Raw genomic sequence first — 17,950 nt, forward strand, 5'->3', positions numbered from 1 at the left:
CCTAAAAGAACTTTTGTCAAACACTACTTATACAATTAAACCATCTGATAAAGGCGGTAATATCGTCATCCAAGATACCGATGCCTATGTAAAAGAAAATATGAGACTCTTGAGCGATAGGGAGTGCTACAAAGTTTTGGCTAGCAGCCCCACATCACAATACAAAAAAAATCTGTTTGCCATACTACAAAAGGGCCTTCATATCGACTTGATCAGTAGACAGGAATACGATTTTATGTATTCTAACTCACCAACTGTGGTGACATTTTATACTCTGCCTAAAGTACATAAACAGCAGCAGCATCCACCTGGACATCCTATTGTTTCAGGAAACAATTGTTTGACAGAGGGGAGTAGCATTTATATTGATAAGGTCCTTCGGTGTTTTGTAACAAGTTTGCCATCATATGTGCAAGATACTAAAGACACCTTGAATAGACTTAACGGTATCAAAATTACCCCTAATACCATTCTTGTGAGTCTAGACGTTGAATCGTTGTACACTTCCATCATTCACGAGAAAGGTTTAGATGCTGTTAGTTATTTCTTATCTACTAGAGGCCCCAGATTTGACCAACATAATAAATTTGTTCTGGATTTACTGAGATACATACTAACATATAACTATTTTGTTTTTGACAGGAAATACTACCACCAGACCCAATGTACAGCTATGGGCACTGCATGTGCACCTACATATGCAAATCTGTACCTGGGCTGGTGGGAACGTATTCACATATTCTCGGACGAATTATCTATGTATACTGACCATATTTCATTATGGATCAGATACATAGATGATATCCTGTTGTTGTGGGATGGCCCACAATTGCTCCTTCTGGGATTTATTAAGTGCCTTAACACTAACAACCTTAATCTAAGGCTAACGACTGTGCTAAGTTCCGACTCCATCACCTTTTTGGATTTGAATATATATGTAGATTCTGATTACAATATCCAAACTAAGGTATTTAGGAAAAGCACCGCGACTAATAGTCTATTGCTTGCACAAAGTCAACATCCACCTAGCCTTATTGCCGGAATACCTACAGGGCAATATCTCCGTTTAAGGAGGAATTGTTCCACAATACAGGAGTTCAGTCAATCCAAAGAACTACGAGATCGGTTCTTGAGTCGCGGATATAATATCAAAACGCTTAACCGCGCTTATCATAGGGCACTGCATAGTAATAGAGAGTCTCTTCTCAACTCTAATTCAACTGAAATGCAGGACTCTACTATACGTTGCATCGGCACTTACAATAAGAGATGGTGGGCAATAAAAAGGATATTTACCCATCACTGGCATCTCCTTTTGTCTGACGAGGATTTGGCAAAGGTTTTGGGCCCAAGACCTACAATCACTAGTAGACGTTCAAAAAACCTACGTGACATTCTTGTCCATAGCCACCATCAACAACCGAGGGCAGAGAATTGGCTGAGCCCTATGAAAGGCATGTTCCGTTGCCAGGGCAGCAAATCTTGTAAACATGTCATCATTGCAAAAACTTTTGCCAATCACAATAACACACAGAACTTCAAAGTGGATTCTTTTATCAACTGTAGAACCACAGATGTAATCCATCACATCACCTGCATTTGTGGGAAGAGATACGTGGGTAAGACCACTAGGCAACAGCGTAGAAGAATATTAGAACATGTTAATTCCATCAAACATGCAAATGACACTCCAGTTGCCAGGCACGTTACACAATTTCATAATGGTGACGTGAAATGCCTAACGTTCATGGGCATATACCATCTCAAATGTCCTGCTCGAGGTGGCAATATTGATCAGATGTTGTTACGCATAGAGGCGGAATGGATTTATAAACTGAAAACACGTAGCCCGAATGGGCTAAATGAAGGCTTCACCTATACTCCTTTTATTTGAATTACTAATATATGACTGCAATATCACTTGTTATCTTCAATCTCTGTTTCCTGCAATTTGCTGATTAAATAAATACTTAAGTGTATTCCCATATCTGCATGTTTGTTCTCATTATACTATGTTTATTCCCCGTTTTTGGTATTTAATGTTCAAATGATATATATTATTAAAAAACCAACATTAGTGACTATATTGCCATTAGGTAATGATTGTATTGAGATTCTGTTCTGTGTAACTGTATGATGCATATAGTGCTGTTATTATAACATTTCCTAGATTAATATTAACTCCATATATGCACCAATTGATAGTTATACATTGATTTTGTATTGACATCATTACGTTTTTGTCAACATTATGAAAGAGCAAGCAAAGCATTAATCCATTCTCACCCTAGCCCCTTTAAACATACATATTGATAATCATTCACTATGCACTATTATTTTGGCTGTGTTGTGGGTATAACTGCACTACCATGGACGAGCCTAATATGCTCTGTCAGCATTGTACCATCATCCAATACTAATAACCCCATACAGTCATTTTACATTCTCTGACACTAAATTAGGTCACGCATGCGCACTGCGACTAACTTAGTGCTGTAATAGCTATGTTGTCACGCATGCGAATTAGCTGCCAGAGAGGTCTTAGGCAAAAGTTTGCACTGCGGAGTAGATGAATCTACCTCCGCGGTGTCATTCTATCTGGCCACACATGCGCACTAGTACTAAATTAATGTAGAAGTGACTATATTGTGACGCATGCGCACCAGCTGCCAGAGAGGTCTTTGAAAAATATCTGCATTGCGGAGGAGGTGAGTCTGCCTCCACTGTATGGTTCTTTGGGGCTAGTTATAACTCCGGTAATGGTTTATAATGCGGGGGGGGGGGCACTCTATGATTAATAAATAAACATCTAGAATACCATCATTTCAGAATAGCGATATATGCGCAGAGCAAGTATTTTCACATCTATTTTAGCTATCAACCTACGCATGCGCAAAGTCCTGATTAGGTTGCCATAGTGATTTCCCCTATAAATAGCTTCGCCTTTCTTCAGCTGCAAAAATGTCCCTGAGGAAGCTCCATAGCTGGAGGGAAACGTGCGTTGGACACGTAGTGATGTTGTAAGACTCCTACATGGAAGTCTTTTTACTTTAGCTTGATGATTTTACAGCTGACCAGCAGTTACATTACCATAGGTAGATTAATATCTTGGGACTCACACACTGGCACTATCTTGCTGTGCCTGTCCATGTATGTGTGGTCGTTTAGGTTTGATCATGCCTGCATCTATGTCAATGCTATATAGGTGCAGTGTTGTTTTGTAATGTCAGGATTTTCCACACTTCAATCAGACCATTAAGGGAGTTCCCTGTCCCTGGTATATACCTCTACTAGATTGAGCTTGAGGTTACATTATACCTATGGCTGTAACTATATGCACCTAACCTGATACTATCATCATATGGCATTTCTTGGTGCAATTTAGATCTGGTCCTACTGTAGGTGGTTCATTAATACCACTGCTGTATCTGCCTTGTATATCCTAGATCATTAGTTTAACGTGCTATTTAGTGGTTAACTATTTAGATCAGGTGACAGGCAGTTCGTCAAACTTATTTTTAAATTTTGGTTACACCTACAGTATTGGTAATATATGTTTTATGTAATGTCAATAAAGGTTATATTTTATATGTAAGTGGTGTGCATTTAAGTGAATTCTCTACTGAGTGCACTGTCTTGTGTGCTCTCCACTTTTCCTAATTCACTTCAGTTCACAGTCTGCACCCACCTGATAATTATCGATGTTTCAAATAATTAGTATGGCTCTTAGTTGATCACTCCATATTCCCCCCTTTTTTTACAATTCAATAAAGCAAGTGACCAAGTAAGGAAAATCTTGCAAAAACATTGGGGGCTATTAAGTCTGGGTCCTATTCTTAGAGAAGTAACGGGTGATGGCTTGAAAGTAGAGTGAGAAAAACAGGACATGGAGTCCAATCATGGTGCAACAGAAATATTCTGCAGGTATATCATATAATAAGTCCCATAAGCCACGGACATCAAAATTCTTGATCCTGGGTATATAAATGAAAAAAAACTGCTCCAGAGAAATTGACATCAATTGTCATCCCAATCTAAAGTTCATAAATACTTGACTGCCAATTGTGGCTTAAATCCTAGAGTGGGATTTATAGGGTAATAGGGGGACACAACACCAAAGGCAGATGGTCCCCTTTTAACCAACCACACTCAGATAAAGTCACTGAACAAAATTGATGACACAGTCAGAAGTCAGCCAATAATACCACAGTCCACTCACTGTTAATGTAGAGTGATGACAAACAGCAGGAAATCCGTGTAGGCGTGCATCCAGCTTGACTGGAGATCAGGAGAGAACAGCCTCTAGAGAGGAAAGTGGAGCACAGCGCAAATCATATGCTCTAGTTGATTTGTCTTCTGGGGCTCCGGCTAGACAGGTAGTCTCGCGAGATGCTCGGCTGGTTCCGCTGACATCACCGATACCGGAGGATGAGATTAATTTAGGTAATTAGAGTGTGTGTATATAAGTATGTGTTTGTTGTAATTGGCTTTGTGAAGGTGAAGTGACGCTCCGGCGGTGAGAGAGGCGGGATCACCCACCCGAGAGGCAGCTCCAGGCTTGCATAGCTGAAGGAGGAGTTCAAACAGCCCACGGGAGAATACAGCCCAAGTCACACAGTCCACCGCCAGAGACGCGGAGTCGCGGAAAGAGGCTAAATTGCACCAGGTTCCATCGGAGGAGGCGGGTGAGCCGGAAGCTAACACACTCTTCTCTCCTCACTAATATTGTGAACAATGCTTAATATATTCATTTTTATTGTAAGTGTTCAATTTTAAATATAAAAAGTTTAGTTTTATCATTATACTGGTCTGCACTATGGTATCATTTTTCTTCACATGCACTGGGTTGCTGAGCTGACTATTGGAGACCGCTTCATAAGTGGAGAACAACATCCATAGCAGAGACCATTGTGTGTCTAAAACGCTTGAAAACAACTTAAATCTTGTAAGTAGGCACAACATACGAGCCAAGACAAGACATTGAATTTTGCACTTTAAAAACTGTTTACACTTAGATTGTTTTTTTGTTTTTTCTGTTCTATTTTCCTCCATGCTCCCCCTGGAATACAACAGGAGTTTGTTGTAATTGGGGCATACTCTTTGACAAAGGGCCTAGCCCGAAACGTGTCAGAGTGGGTGGTTGCTCCTTTTTATGGTGTCTCCCCTTGTCGACCAATAAAGTAGTTTTTAACCTATGGTGTGCTGGTTCCTGCGATTTGTCCATGCGCTGTGCTCCACTTTCCTCTCGAGGCTGTTCTCTCCTAATGGCTTGAAAGTAGTCTATTGGAGAGCCAAAACATTAGTTACATATGTCTCCCCTAGTTCCATAACTACACCTAGGGACAAAAGAGAGACGTTTATGATGAAGGGTTCATATAGATGTAGTAAATGCAATATGTGCAAGTTCATGAGCCCCTGATTACATGTGGATATGGGATGCGATATATTGGAAGAACCATGCGAACACTAAAAGTGAGGATGCAGGAACATTATAGGCTAATCAAAAAGAAAGATCTTCAACATTCTGTCCCCAAACATTTTACCATATGTGAAAGGGGAGGGTCAGAGAATTTCACTTTTGTGGGAGTGGAACGTATTCTCCAACAAGAAAGAGGAGGTAATATTATTAATACGTTGGATCGTAGAGAATCCTTCTGGATCTTTACCCTAAAAACACGGGTTCCAGACGGAATGAATGTGGATTGGAGCCTTAATCAATTTTTGAGATAACTTGGTATGTGGCTCCCATCCACATATCTCTCTTTTACCATCCTTATATTATTATGAATCAATGATGATTGTAATTTTCCATGATGGGGTTATGTGCTTGAGGATTCTCATTGCACATTGACTCTACATTCTGATTACTGTTTGGTATTACATGCATTATATAATATGTTTACATTCGGAAGCATCTATTAATATGTAGTTTCTGCTATGGTATATTGATGGACACATATAGCTCATTACGATTGCCGAATCATATACATGCACATATATAGATATTTATAATACAATACATGTAACACATGAAGATGTATAGATATTCATAATACAGTCACCTATTGAGTTTAATTTGAAGCTTTCCGTGTATCTCTTGGATGATATCTGAAGTTGGATATAGTAAGGTTTATCATAGAATGTCATTTTCATGATATATGTAGACATGTAAAATAATCTATTGAAACACACACTCCACACGAGTCACCCTTTTATAGGGGAAAGTATTCACTGATTTTATTTTTGCTATTAATATGCACAACTCTTTATACTATAATGAAGTTTTTTATTAACTGCTTGTTTTCTTCTCTTTTTTCTTTCTTTTCTATTTTCTTGTTTTTGTAACAGAGACATTCGACGAGATACAGAACGCTTGTACCCTGATGTTGATATATATGTACAGATTGTGCATTTTTATACCCTCTAGCTCTGCACCCAATGTTTGGTCTGGTTTTGTTTGTTTTTTTATCACATTTTTTTATACGTCTATGTTTATATAGTATATACAGAATCATAGGTGACTTAAGATAGTTTTTAGTCGTGGGTGTGGAGGCAGTGGGGTGGCTTTAGTGGGAGAGATGGGAGCGGATTGCACCTGATACCCGTGACATAGCTGGTGTGTTCACCATTCATTGGTGGACGGCACCTGCACTGCACAGGGGGTGGTGTGTACTGATGCCTCCTTCCTCCCCCATATGCCAGACCTTACACTGTGCTATCAGGCATATCCCAGAGACCCGCGCATGCGCTTCTAGTTGGTCTAGGGTGGGCGGTGCTTGTGGGACAGAGCGCGCGTGATGACGGCTTCCGTTGCTAAGCAGAGGGCAGCCGCCAAGCATCCTGGTTTCTACGTACAGGTGGGCTCACGGGATTGGTGAAGCCAATACACGGTGCATCATGGGTAAGATTTCAATTTTTGGCGCGAATCTCTCTGTCATTAGGTTGTGCATAAATTGTTTATTGTGTCCACATCAGGTAACTCCTTGATAAAGTGCTAACAGCACGAAATGCGTAGGAGGGTTGTACTCTTCACCGTTTTTACATGCAGCTTGAATAAACATAACTTTTTATTGCCACATGACCTGTTCTTGTAGCTGTGCATCACATATAACACTTCTTTACATGCTTGGACTCCGGACGTGGCTGCACGCTTGAGGACCTGCAGGGGACCAACAGTGAGTACTTTTATATTTCTTGGAATCCCCTAAGGAAAGGAGAATGGATGAAATCCTCACCTACATCTTCAGGGATTAATTTGTCAATTTATGTGATATTGAACTTGAGAACTGTATCCTTAATTATTACATTTTCCCCTGCATGGTTACCTCTGCATATGTAAATGGGTATGAAGGGACATAGCATTTGAGCTCCTACAAACCCTTATACATAGATCTCTATGCTGCCTGCAGTGGTTGGCAGTGAGCTATGTGGTGGTTACCTTTACGATTTCGCTAAAAAAGGGTGTGGGGTTTGAAGGCAAAATAAATATTGTGCAACACCCACAGTTGCTTCAGGTCGGCGGGACGCACACACAGTAAGTCCTCATAAATAATTTATATTTAAATAAATTATTTTATAATGGTAAGGCTGGTGGCTGCCCCCTTTCACTGCTAGCTTTCTGTTACTGTAGCTGGAAATGCCTGCTCCTCCTCTTCCTTTGTTCTTCCCATCTCTATTCTCCTCTTTACTCTGTTCCCTTCTTTATTAATTTAATTCAGTGGTAGCTAGTCCACACCCCGTTTGCCCTCTCTGCTCAGCAGACAGGTGTGAGGATTCACCATCCTGGCGGTCGCAGACCGTCTCCTCACCCCAACAAGCCTTCTGTGACGGACACTCAGGATGCGCGGTCTCGTGGTCCCAGCACGCGCGTGCTCTGACCTTGCGCAGGCTGATCCCCGTCAGCGGATTCAGACCCCGCCTCCCGCTCTGACACACTGTACAAGCCCCGCCTCCGCTCTGGTGATGTACAGGACCGGTGTGGGAGTGACACGCGCTCTCAACTCTGCCCCCTGCCCTGACCTCCGTGACATGCGCGGGTCGACACGCGATTGATCCTGCCCCCTCTTGCCCTAAGGTCACTCCGAATCGGCGTGGGAATGACACACGCTCCAGGCTCCGCCCCTGGTCCTCCGTGACGCGTGCAGGACGCGAGCAAGCAGTTCCACCCCCATCGCCGATTAGGCTGCATCATAGGGCACACCTGTGTTCACTAGCAGCCTATCGGTGCTTACTTCCTGTTCCACCCTTGCTGGCTATTGGAGGCTCCACCTTTATATACCTTCAGTCTGCTCTCATTCTTTGCTGAGCATAGTCAAGTGTGACGCTGTGCCTTGCTGCATTCTTGTTCCTGAGACCTTGCCTGCCTGTTAACCTCTTGTTGCCTGAACCCTGCTAGTACCTTGGACTCCGCTTCTCTCCTCTCCTGATCCGGCTTGTACGACCATTCTGCTGTCTCCAGTCCTGACCTTGGCTAAGTACTCCAACGATGCAATATTCTCCTATCCTGAACCTGGCTAGGTACCCCGACAATCCGCTACTCTCCAATCCTGAACCTGGCTACGCAGTCTGACGATCCAAAACTCTCCGACCTGAACCTGGCAAGTACTTTAAGTATTCTCCAATCTGTAATCCTGACCTGGCTTGAACGACTACTCTACATCCTAGGCGCGCCCGCGTGGCTGTGGGTTGGCGTTAACCAATTCCCTACCTCAGCATCGTGGGCGCGCTTCGTTTGTGATGAGCTATGCGTTACAACAGGCAATAATTGTGTATCCAATACCTCTGTAGCAGACAGGTATTGCTGCTTAAAATGGATCAAAGACTGGCTTCTCTTTTTGAAGAGGCACAAAAGAGGGGTGTTAAATGGCTGCAAAAACAGTTAAATTGAAACATCAAAAGAAGAAGCAGATGAAGGTGGAATTCAACAAAATATACAGTGTGACAGTAAAGCAAAGAAGGGTCACGATTCAGGCTGATGGATATCTAACAAACCAGTTGAAAAGGTGGTCACGGCCTCCTGAAAGACTTAGTTCATGGGGAATGGGGTTGGAAAGGGCAATTTTATTGTTGATACATCTGGGTTTAAAAATTAAAAGTAACATCTAATTTAATTAATAAGGGGAATATAGGTGGCAGAACGAAGGACAGTGCTATTTAGAATATCAAAAGTTGTCAATCAGAGCAACAGGAGGATGTCGTGTGTCTAGGAATAAATAGCCATAAGCTTGATTTTTTTTCTCTTAAGCAGGCTTCTTTTCATGCAACTAGTTATTGTAACAGTATAAACCACACACTGCATAAAACTGGCCAGCAGCCTGCAACAGCTGGGGATCTACAGTGCTTGGGCACTTTGTTTGCTTGGGTTCAGTACCATGCAGATACACAGGTAGTTTAATTTAAAAGAAATGATTTAAGGAAAAGTAGTTTAATAAATGCATTGAAAGATTTTTAAAAATTTTTTTTTACAATGGCATGCTACAGTAGTACTAATCAAGATGGAGGAAGGAGGCTGGTAAATTTTGGGGAAAAGGGAAGAGAATTGGTGGCAAATACCTGGAGGGTGGATCCGATGCAAGAACCTAAGGATAAGGTAAGGATAATGTTTGGCCTCAGGTTTATTTTGAGGCTAAACACAGCAGAAAAAATGAAGAAAAAAATTGCATAAACCAGCACACTGCCCAGAGAAGTAGGGAAACTTTTGGTATAAAAATGGAACATTTATTGCCAAACCAACATTACAAAACCCCCACCTTTTATGTAATGTTGGTTTGCAAGAAATTTTTCATTTTCATACCACCTGTTTCCCTACTTCTCTGGGCAGTGCGTTGCTTTATGCATTTTTGCATTTTTTCTGCTGTGTTGATCCTTACCTGCAGCTGGACACGCCGTCAAGGAATTCATTTGGCTGTAGGAGTGGGTAAGATATAATGAAGACCTTTGAAGATTGATGATGTGATTTACTACAAACTTTGGTGAGTTCTTTGGACTTTTTATTATACATATTGTCTCCAATGAGGTGCGGCGAAGTGAGAACATCCTTTTTTCTGTTACCTTCAGGAGGCCTAAGAAAGTTGAGACTATTGTCACTCACCTAGTAGTACACCCACTCGTAAAAAGAAAAAGCCATAATTCCTTGACATTTTGATGGAGATTTATTGAATATATTTCTGGGACTATTGGAGCATCCACAACCCTTTATACCCTTATTTTAAGGCTAGTTTGGAGGATCCAAATTTATACGGATCGAGGCTTCAAGGAGGCTAAGGTCTAGAGGTGAGAATCTTATTTATTATTTGTTAAAAAAATGTTTTACCAGGAAGTAATACATTGAGAGTTACCTCTTGTTTTCAAGTATGTCATGGTCACAGTTATGATAACATTACATGGTTACATTAAATGAACAGAATTATACATTATATTTAATGTAATCTATTTAATTATACATTATATGTAACAGCATTTTATGAACACTTAAAGATAATATATGTTATGGGCGTATGTAACAGTTACAGACCAGATTAAAATGTGAGACAGATGAAGTCTTGAAAGAATTTAGACTGTTTAGGCGGTTTTGAGAGTCTGATAGATTGTTCCAGTTGTGAGGTGCACAGCAACAGGACCATCCAGATTTTTGTTGAACCATGGACAGTCTTTTGGAGTCAGATCTCTGGTGATAAGTGCAGCATGTGGTAGGGGTGAGGAGTTTCTTCAGATAGGTAGGTAGCATGGCCAGAAAGTATTTGAAGGCAAGACAGGAAAAATAAACTTTGTTCCCAGACACAAGTGATAGCCAATCTATTTCTTTGAGCCTTTTGCAATGATTTGTGTTGTAATTAAATTGTAGGACAAAGCTGCATATTGATTGGTAGAGGGTGTCTGGTTTGCCACAGTGAGTTTGGGGTGCTGTACTATATACTATGTCCCTATAGTCTATAAATGATATTATAGACTAAAGCCGTACCATTATGGGCATTACTGAAAATATAGGACCCTTTCAGTGTGAGATGGGTAGGCAGATTATAATTGGAGATAAGAAAAAAGCTGGGGTATTAAACAAATTCTTTGCCTCTGTGTTTACCAGGGAAGAATCAAGTTCAATAGTAGTGCCGCAGGAGGAAGCCACAACCTCCATATTAATGAACAATTGGTTGACTGAGGAAGAAGTTCATAAGTGACTTGGAAAAATTAAAGTAAATAAGGCACCTGGCCCTGATGGCATACATCCAAGAGTTCTCAAGGAGTTAAGCTCAGTAATAGCCAAACCATTATATTTAATATTCAAGGACTCCATTTCAACAGGCTCAGTACCACAAGATTGGCTTAAAGCAGATGTGGTGCCTATATTTAAATAGGGAGTTAGATCACAACCAGGGAATTACAGACCTGTGAGCCTGACTACAATAGTAGGGAAACTACTTGAAGGTTTACTACAGGATAATATTCAAGAATTCCTAATGGAAAACAAAATTATTAGTAATAGTCAGCATGGATTTATGAAGGATAGATCTTGCCAAACTAACCTTATTTGTTTCTTTGAGGAGGTAAGTAGGAATTTAGACCAGGGTAATGCAGTTGATGTGGTCTACTTAGATTTTGCAAAGGCTTTTGATACGGTTTCACACAAGAGGTTAGTGTACAAAATAAAGAAAATTGGACTCAGTAATAATATATGCACCTGGATTGAAAACTGGTTAAAGGACAGACGGTTGTCATAAATGGAACTTTTTTAGGTTGGGCTAAAGTCGTGAGTGGAGTACCTCAGGGATCGGAACTGGGACCCCTGCTTTTTAACTTGTTTATTAATGACCTTGAGGTTGGGATCGAGAGCAAAGTCTCCATCTTTGCTGATGATACTAAATTGTGTAAGATAATAGAATCCGAGCAGGATGTAATTTCTCTTCAGAAGGACTTGGAGAGACTGGAAACGTGGGCAGGTAAATGGCAAATGAGGTTTAATACAGATAAATGTAAGGTTATCCATTTGGGATGCAAGAATAAAAAGCCGACTTACAAATTAAATGGAGATATATTGGGGGAATCCTTGATGGAGAAGGATTTAGGAGTGCTTGTAGACTGCAGGCTTAGCAATAGTGCCCAATGTCATGCAGTAGCTGCAAAGGCAAACAAGATCTTATCTTGCCTCAAACGGGCAATGGATGGAAGGGAAGTAAACATAATTATGCCCCTTTACAAAGCACTAGTAAGACCACACCTTGAATATGGAGTACAATTTTGGGCACCAATCCTAAGAAAAGACATTATGGAACTAGAGAGAGTGCAGAGAAGAGCCACCAAATTAATAAAGGGAATGGCTAATCTAATTTATGAGGAGAGGCTAGCTAAATTAGATTTATTTACATTAGAAAAGAGGCGTCTAAGAGGGGATATGATAACTATATACAAATATATTCGGGGACATTCCAAAGAGCTTACAAAAAGAACTATTCATCCCACGGGCAGTACTAAGGACTCGGGGCCATCCCTTAAGGTTGGAGGAAAGGAAATTTCACCAGCAACCAGGGAAAGGGTTATTTACAGTAAGGGCAGTTAAAATGTGGAATTCATTACCCATGGAGACTGTGATGGCAGATACAATAGATTTGTTAAAAAAAAAAGGTTGGACATCTTTTTAGATGGGAAAGGTATACAGGGATATACCACATAAGTATACATGGGAAGGATGTTGATCCAGGGATTAATCCGATTGACAATTCTTGGAGTCAGGAAGGAATTTATTTTTCCCCTTATGAGATAGCATTAGATGATATGACTCTGATGATTTTTGTTTGCCTTCCTCTGGATCAATAAGTAAGTATAGATATAGGATAACGGATCTGTTGGCTAAATTTAGCATAGATTGAACTTGATGGAAGTATGTCTTTTTTCAACCTCATCTACTCTGTAACTATGTAACTATGTAAGACATGTGAATGTGCTCACAAGTAATATTTTTATATGCTATACAGTGGAGGGTTTTTAGTCAACCTCTTACCCCTCATAACTTAAACAATGTTTGTATATCCATAAAGAGACATACATAAATACAGTGACAATGAATGGGCATGAAAAAATATTCAAATCACAATAAAATTAAAAAAAAACTGTAAAATAAAAATAACATACATTCAATATTTTTACTTACCATTAGATGTCTTCACCCTCCGATTCCTGTGGTCACCGCATGCTCTCAAACCAGCAACGGTCCACAGGTAAAAAAAATCCAAAGTCCTTTTCTTCTTTCTTTATTTCCTCCTGTAAATTGTAATCCATTTCCGTCACATTCCGGGTCTTCTGGGGTCTTCATCTGTATTTTCTTCTTCATCTGTATCTTCTGGAGGATCTCCCTTCTCCTCCTATTGGTGGAGGAGGTTCTCCCTCCTTGGCTTCTTGCCGCCAGATGTGGCTCCACAGCCTTTTATAGGCATGTGATGTCACATTTATGTTATTTGGCCAGTGAAAACCCTGTGTTTTTTTTTTTTTTTTTGGTGACATGTAAAGTAAATGAAGCCAGCCAATTAGAATGGCTGTGCTTCCTTTGCCTTTAACATGACGTCACCCAAAGCAACATGGCTGCTGTCACGTGGGAACTATATCCCCAATCTGATTGATTGTTGTAGAGCATGTGACAGAGGTTTTTGGTAAAGGATGTGACATCATCCACAGGGAGTCACATGGTCTACAACAGGCCTGCACAACTCGTTAAGCGAGAAGGGCCGAACTGCTCCAAGGAAAAAAATGTTGGGCCGCACGGGTAAAATCATCATCATCATCATCATCTCTCCTCCAGCACCTCTCATCGTCATCATCCTCATATATCTCCCCCAGAACCCCTCACCATAAACTTTTGCGATACTCCACATCTATCTCTCATGCCCCATCTCTCCCCCTCACCCACACACATAATACTCCCCCTCCACATCAAACACACAATACCCCCCTGCACACCACACACATCCCAACCCCTCTGCACCTCACATCCTTCTCCCCCCCTGCACCTCACTCACCCCCCCTGCACCTCCAATCACCCACCCCTGCACCTCCAATCACCCCCTGCACCTCCAATGACCCCCCCTGCACCTCCAATCAACCCCCCTGCACCTCCAATCAACCCCTGCACCTAACCCCCTACACTTCACATCACCCCCCTATACATCACCCCCTTCAAACCACTTCCCCTGCACCTCACAACACCACCTCACATCACCCCTCCTGCACATCACATCACCCCCCCTTCACAGGTCCCCCCCTTCACAGATCCCCCCTTGCACATAACCCCCTGCCCTTGCACATCACCCCCCTCCCCTTGCACATCACCCCCCCTCCCCTTGCACATCACCCCCCTCCCCTTGCACATCACCCCCCTCCCCTTGCACATCACCCCTCCCTCCCCTTGCACATCACCCCCCCTCCCCTTGCACATCACCCCCCCCTCCCCTTGCACATCACCCCCGCTCCCCTTGCACATCACCCCCCCATCCCTTGCACATCACTCCCCCCCTCCCCTTGCACATCATCCCCTTCCCCTTGCACATCACCCCCCTCCCCTTGCACATCACCCCCCCTCCCCTTGCACATCACCCCCCTCCCCTTGCACATCACCCCCTGCACATATCCCCCTGCACATCACCTCCTCGCCTCCGATCACGGCGGGACTGCGCTCGCTCGCTCGCAAGCAGTGGGCACCGGAAGTGCCGCACTTGAGAGTGGGCTCGGTTCCCCCGGGGAGGAAGGGGAGAGCGGGCTCGGTTCCCCCGGGGAGGAAGGGGAGAGTGGGCTCGGCTCGCGGGGGGAGGGAGAGGGGGCTCGGCTCGCGGGGGGAGGGAGAGCGGGCTTGGCTCGTGGGGGCAGGGAAAGGGGGCTCGGGAGGAGGAGCAAAGCAGCAGCCACTGCCGCGGGCCGCACAGTGAGTGCCGGCGGCCCGCGGGCCACGTGTTGTGAAGGCCTGGTCTACAACAACAAATCAGATTGGGAATACAGTTCTGATATGATAATCAATTCTGATTGGTTGGCTTCATTTCCTTAACATGACGCCACCTAAAAAATAAATAAAACACATGGTTTTCACTGGCCAAATCAGACGTTGTGAGAACCAGATGATGTAAATGTGACGTCACATTCCTATAAAAGGCCATGCAGCCGCATTTGGCGGCAAGCAGCAGAGGAGGGAGGACCTCCTCCACCAATAGGAGGAGAAGGGCATTCCTCCAGAAGATACAGATGAAGAAGAAGATACAGATGAAGACCCCAGAAGACCATGAAAGTGACGAAAATGGATTACAAGTTACAGAAGAAAATAAAGAAAGAGGAAAAGGACATTGGATTTTTTTTACCTGTGGGCCGTTGGTATTCCGGATCGACAATTTGTTCAAAAGCATGCGGTGACCACGTAAATCGGAGGGTGACGACATCTAAAAGGTCTTTTTATGTCCATTCATTGCTACTGTATTTATGTATGTCTCTTTATGTATACACATACATACAGGGACAAGCAATTGTTATTTTGACAAATGCTTGCTTTTATGTATTTTACATTTATATTGGTAATTTGATTTTTATTTATTATGCTCTTTATTTTGTGTTTGTATTTCGTATCCTGGCATTTTAAGTGGTGTTTATTTTTTTTAATTTCTGGCTTTTATTCTGGTGTTTGCTTTTTAATGTTGGATTATTTTGTGACTTGTTTTAGAATAATGCAGCTTATTTGGATATTTATTTTATTTATGGTTTTATTTTGGTGTTCATTGTTTACTCTGGTCTTTATTTTGGATTTGATTAATTGGTGTTCATTTTGTTGTGTTTACTTCTTAATTTTGTTTTTATTTTGTGATTGTTTGGAATACATAGGAGATTGTTTATGATTGTTTTTTTAAGTTGACCATTGACTGGCATAGTGTTAAATCATGCTCATATTATATGGACATGTGCCCACTGTGCCATTCAGTTGTTTTATTGTCATTTGTTTAGTTGGCTATGTACTGTGTTTTATTTGGCAATGTTCTGTGTTTTATTTGGTCCTGTTTTTCTATTCCTTCACCATTTCTTGCTATAGTGGTAAATCTTGCCAATCTTACAGTAGCGACATCTTTTATTGAACTAAATGCCGGCGGCATGCCGGGATCTACCCCAGCTGCCGCCAGTAAAAAATGCGTGCCGCCGCGTTTCCCCCACGCACCCCCCTCCACTTCGCGCGCAATTTACCCCCCCTTCCGGACCCCGAACCCGGCTTCTGCTCTGCCCCTCTGCTTCCCCGCACCCCCGCTTACCTTAATTTGATCTCCAGGGGTGTCGGGGAAGCCTGGGGAAGCCGGGGAAGCCGGGCGCGCATGTTACTGTGACGTCACAGTGCGCCGCCACGCGCCGCGGCTACCCGCTTCCCAGACGCATGCAGCCGGCGGCTTTTGCTCGAATAAAAGCTGCCGCTGCTGTATATGAGTACTGTGAAGGTGAACCCCGCTTCACCTAAGTCGTATATAAATGTATATGGGTAAGGTGCTTGTGGGTGATAGAATGGGTAAATAGCAAAGAGAAAAGAACCCACTGTAGCACTCAGTACCTTTGAACAATGAATTGTGAAAATCTTAAAAATATGTTCTTTAATACTGAACTAATTAAAATGAAGGGTATTAAAATCCAACAAGGACACACATATATATAAACCCTAAGGTGAGTATGTAGGACACTCCGGGTTTAGATGAATGAAAGACAATTGAGGTGGATTAGATCAATTGTTCCAAGGGAGCTGATATGCAGTGTTCCCTGATTGTGGTTGTTTCGGTGAGAGCAAGGGTGGGGGAGGGCTAGCACAACCTGTCAGGAGTATAGACAGGTACCTGGGCTATAGAGGGAAAATATATACGAGGGTAATGCATATACAGGAACCCTAGATTCTTATGGCAGTATAGTGAAGTTATGCCCCTGGTAATCAGTGCATAATTCAATCGGGTCCATGCTGTAACATACTCATTCACCTCATATGATGTTAGTAAGGATCCCAATTGAAAAACGCCCAGCAGACAGCTGCTTACAGTCCTACTGCGAAGGGCCAGCTGACATAGAGATTGTAGTAATGCAGTGGCTGACTAGTCCCTATAGACGGTGTGGCTGTGAATGTGCTTCCACCGTCAGGGACACTGGTGCCACTAAACTAAGTACACATGCAAAGCCCTGCCTTACCCTGTGCTCCCTGAGTAACCACAGAAAACTCCGGCCCGGTTTGGAGGGGAAGTGTACGCATGCGGTCTGGCAGCTGCTCGCTCTGCGAGAAGGAAGGCTGCCACGTCAATACCGACCGCGCGCTTGCACGTAACTGGTGCCGACGCGCGCGTTTCGCGGATGAAACGCTTTCTCAAGGCTGCAGTATGCGGGGAAGATCCCAGTGACAGTTATGTGAGTTATATATGCCTGGATGTGTTTCAATTGGTTGGCAAATTCACCCTAGAGGTCTGCCTATGTTGTGCTAGTGTTACATACACGAATACAGCACTATCTGTGAGACAAAGGCAGCTCAGAGACTTTTATGGTATTTATCATCACAAAGGTGTGCAACAGTATCTGAGTGAAATAGTCTACTGGTGCACACACTGGTTAGACTGTGTGGTACAATACACACACAGATACCAACAATTAGTGATGTGAGTAGTGGGGTATAAATTCTCATACTGTACCCCAGAAGCTAAGAGGTAACTTAGACTCTAATCATAATGGGTGAAACATAATTAATATAGTAATCAGAATCAGCATTGATATCTACTGTGGATTATACTCACTGTGGTAAGATGCAGGTGGATGTATTTAACCAGCCTGTGAAAGAAACGTATAATAAATGAATGAATGGAGTCAGGCTATTCTTTGCCCATGTTTGCAGTGTGGTAACAATGAGATGATGTATTTTATGTACAATGAAGCTGAAATATACCACAAACATCATGATACTGTGTATATATATATATAT

At 42.4% G+C, this 17,950-nt stretch overlaps 1 protein-coding gene across 15 annotated transcripts in view; it reads right to left on the reverse strand.

Moving 5' to 3' along the window:
- PIGG (phosphatidylinositol glycan anchor biosynthesis class G (EMM blood group)) overlaps window positions 1-17,950 on the reverse strand; it is a 435,347-nt gene that overhangs the window by 150,351 nt on the left and 267,046 nt on the right. The window contains exon 10 of one of the 15 annotated variants that reach the window (XM_075603773.1): window positions 9,847-10,061. The exons of the other annotated variants lie outside the window; for them this stretch is intronic. Within the exon in view, the coding sequence (XP_075459888.1) occupies window positions 9,866-10,061 (196 nt within the window). The 3' untranslated portion in view covers window positions 9,847-9,865. Of the gene's footprint in view, window positions 1-9,846; window positions 10,062-17,950 lie in introns of those variants that run through there. 15 annotated transcript variants of the gene reach the window in all.

Source organism: Ascaphus truei, chromosome 1 (genome assembly GCF_040206685.1).
Source record: "Ascaphus truei isolate aAscTru1 chromosome 1, aAscTru1.hap1, whole genome shotgun sequence".
NCBI lineage: Eukaryota > Metazoa > Chordata > Amphibia > Anura > Ascaphidae > Ascaphus > Ascaphus truei.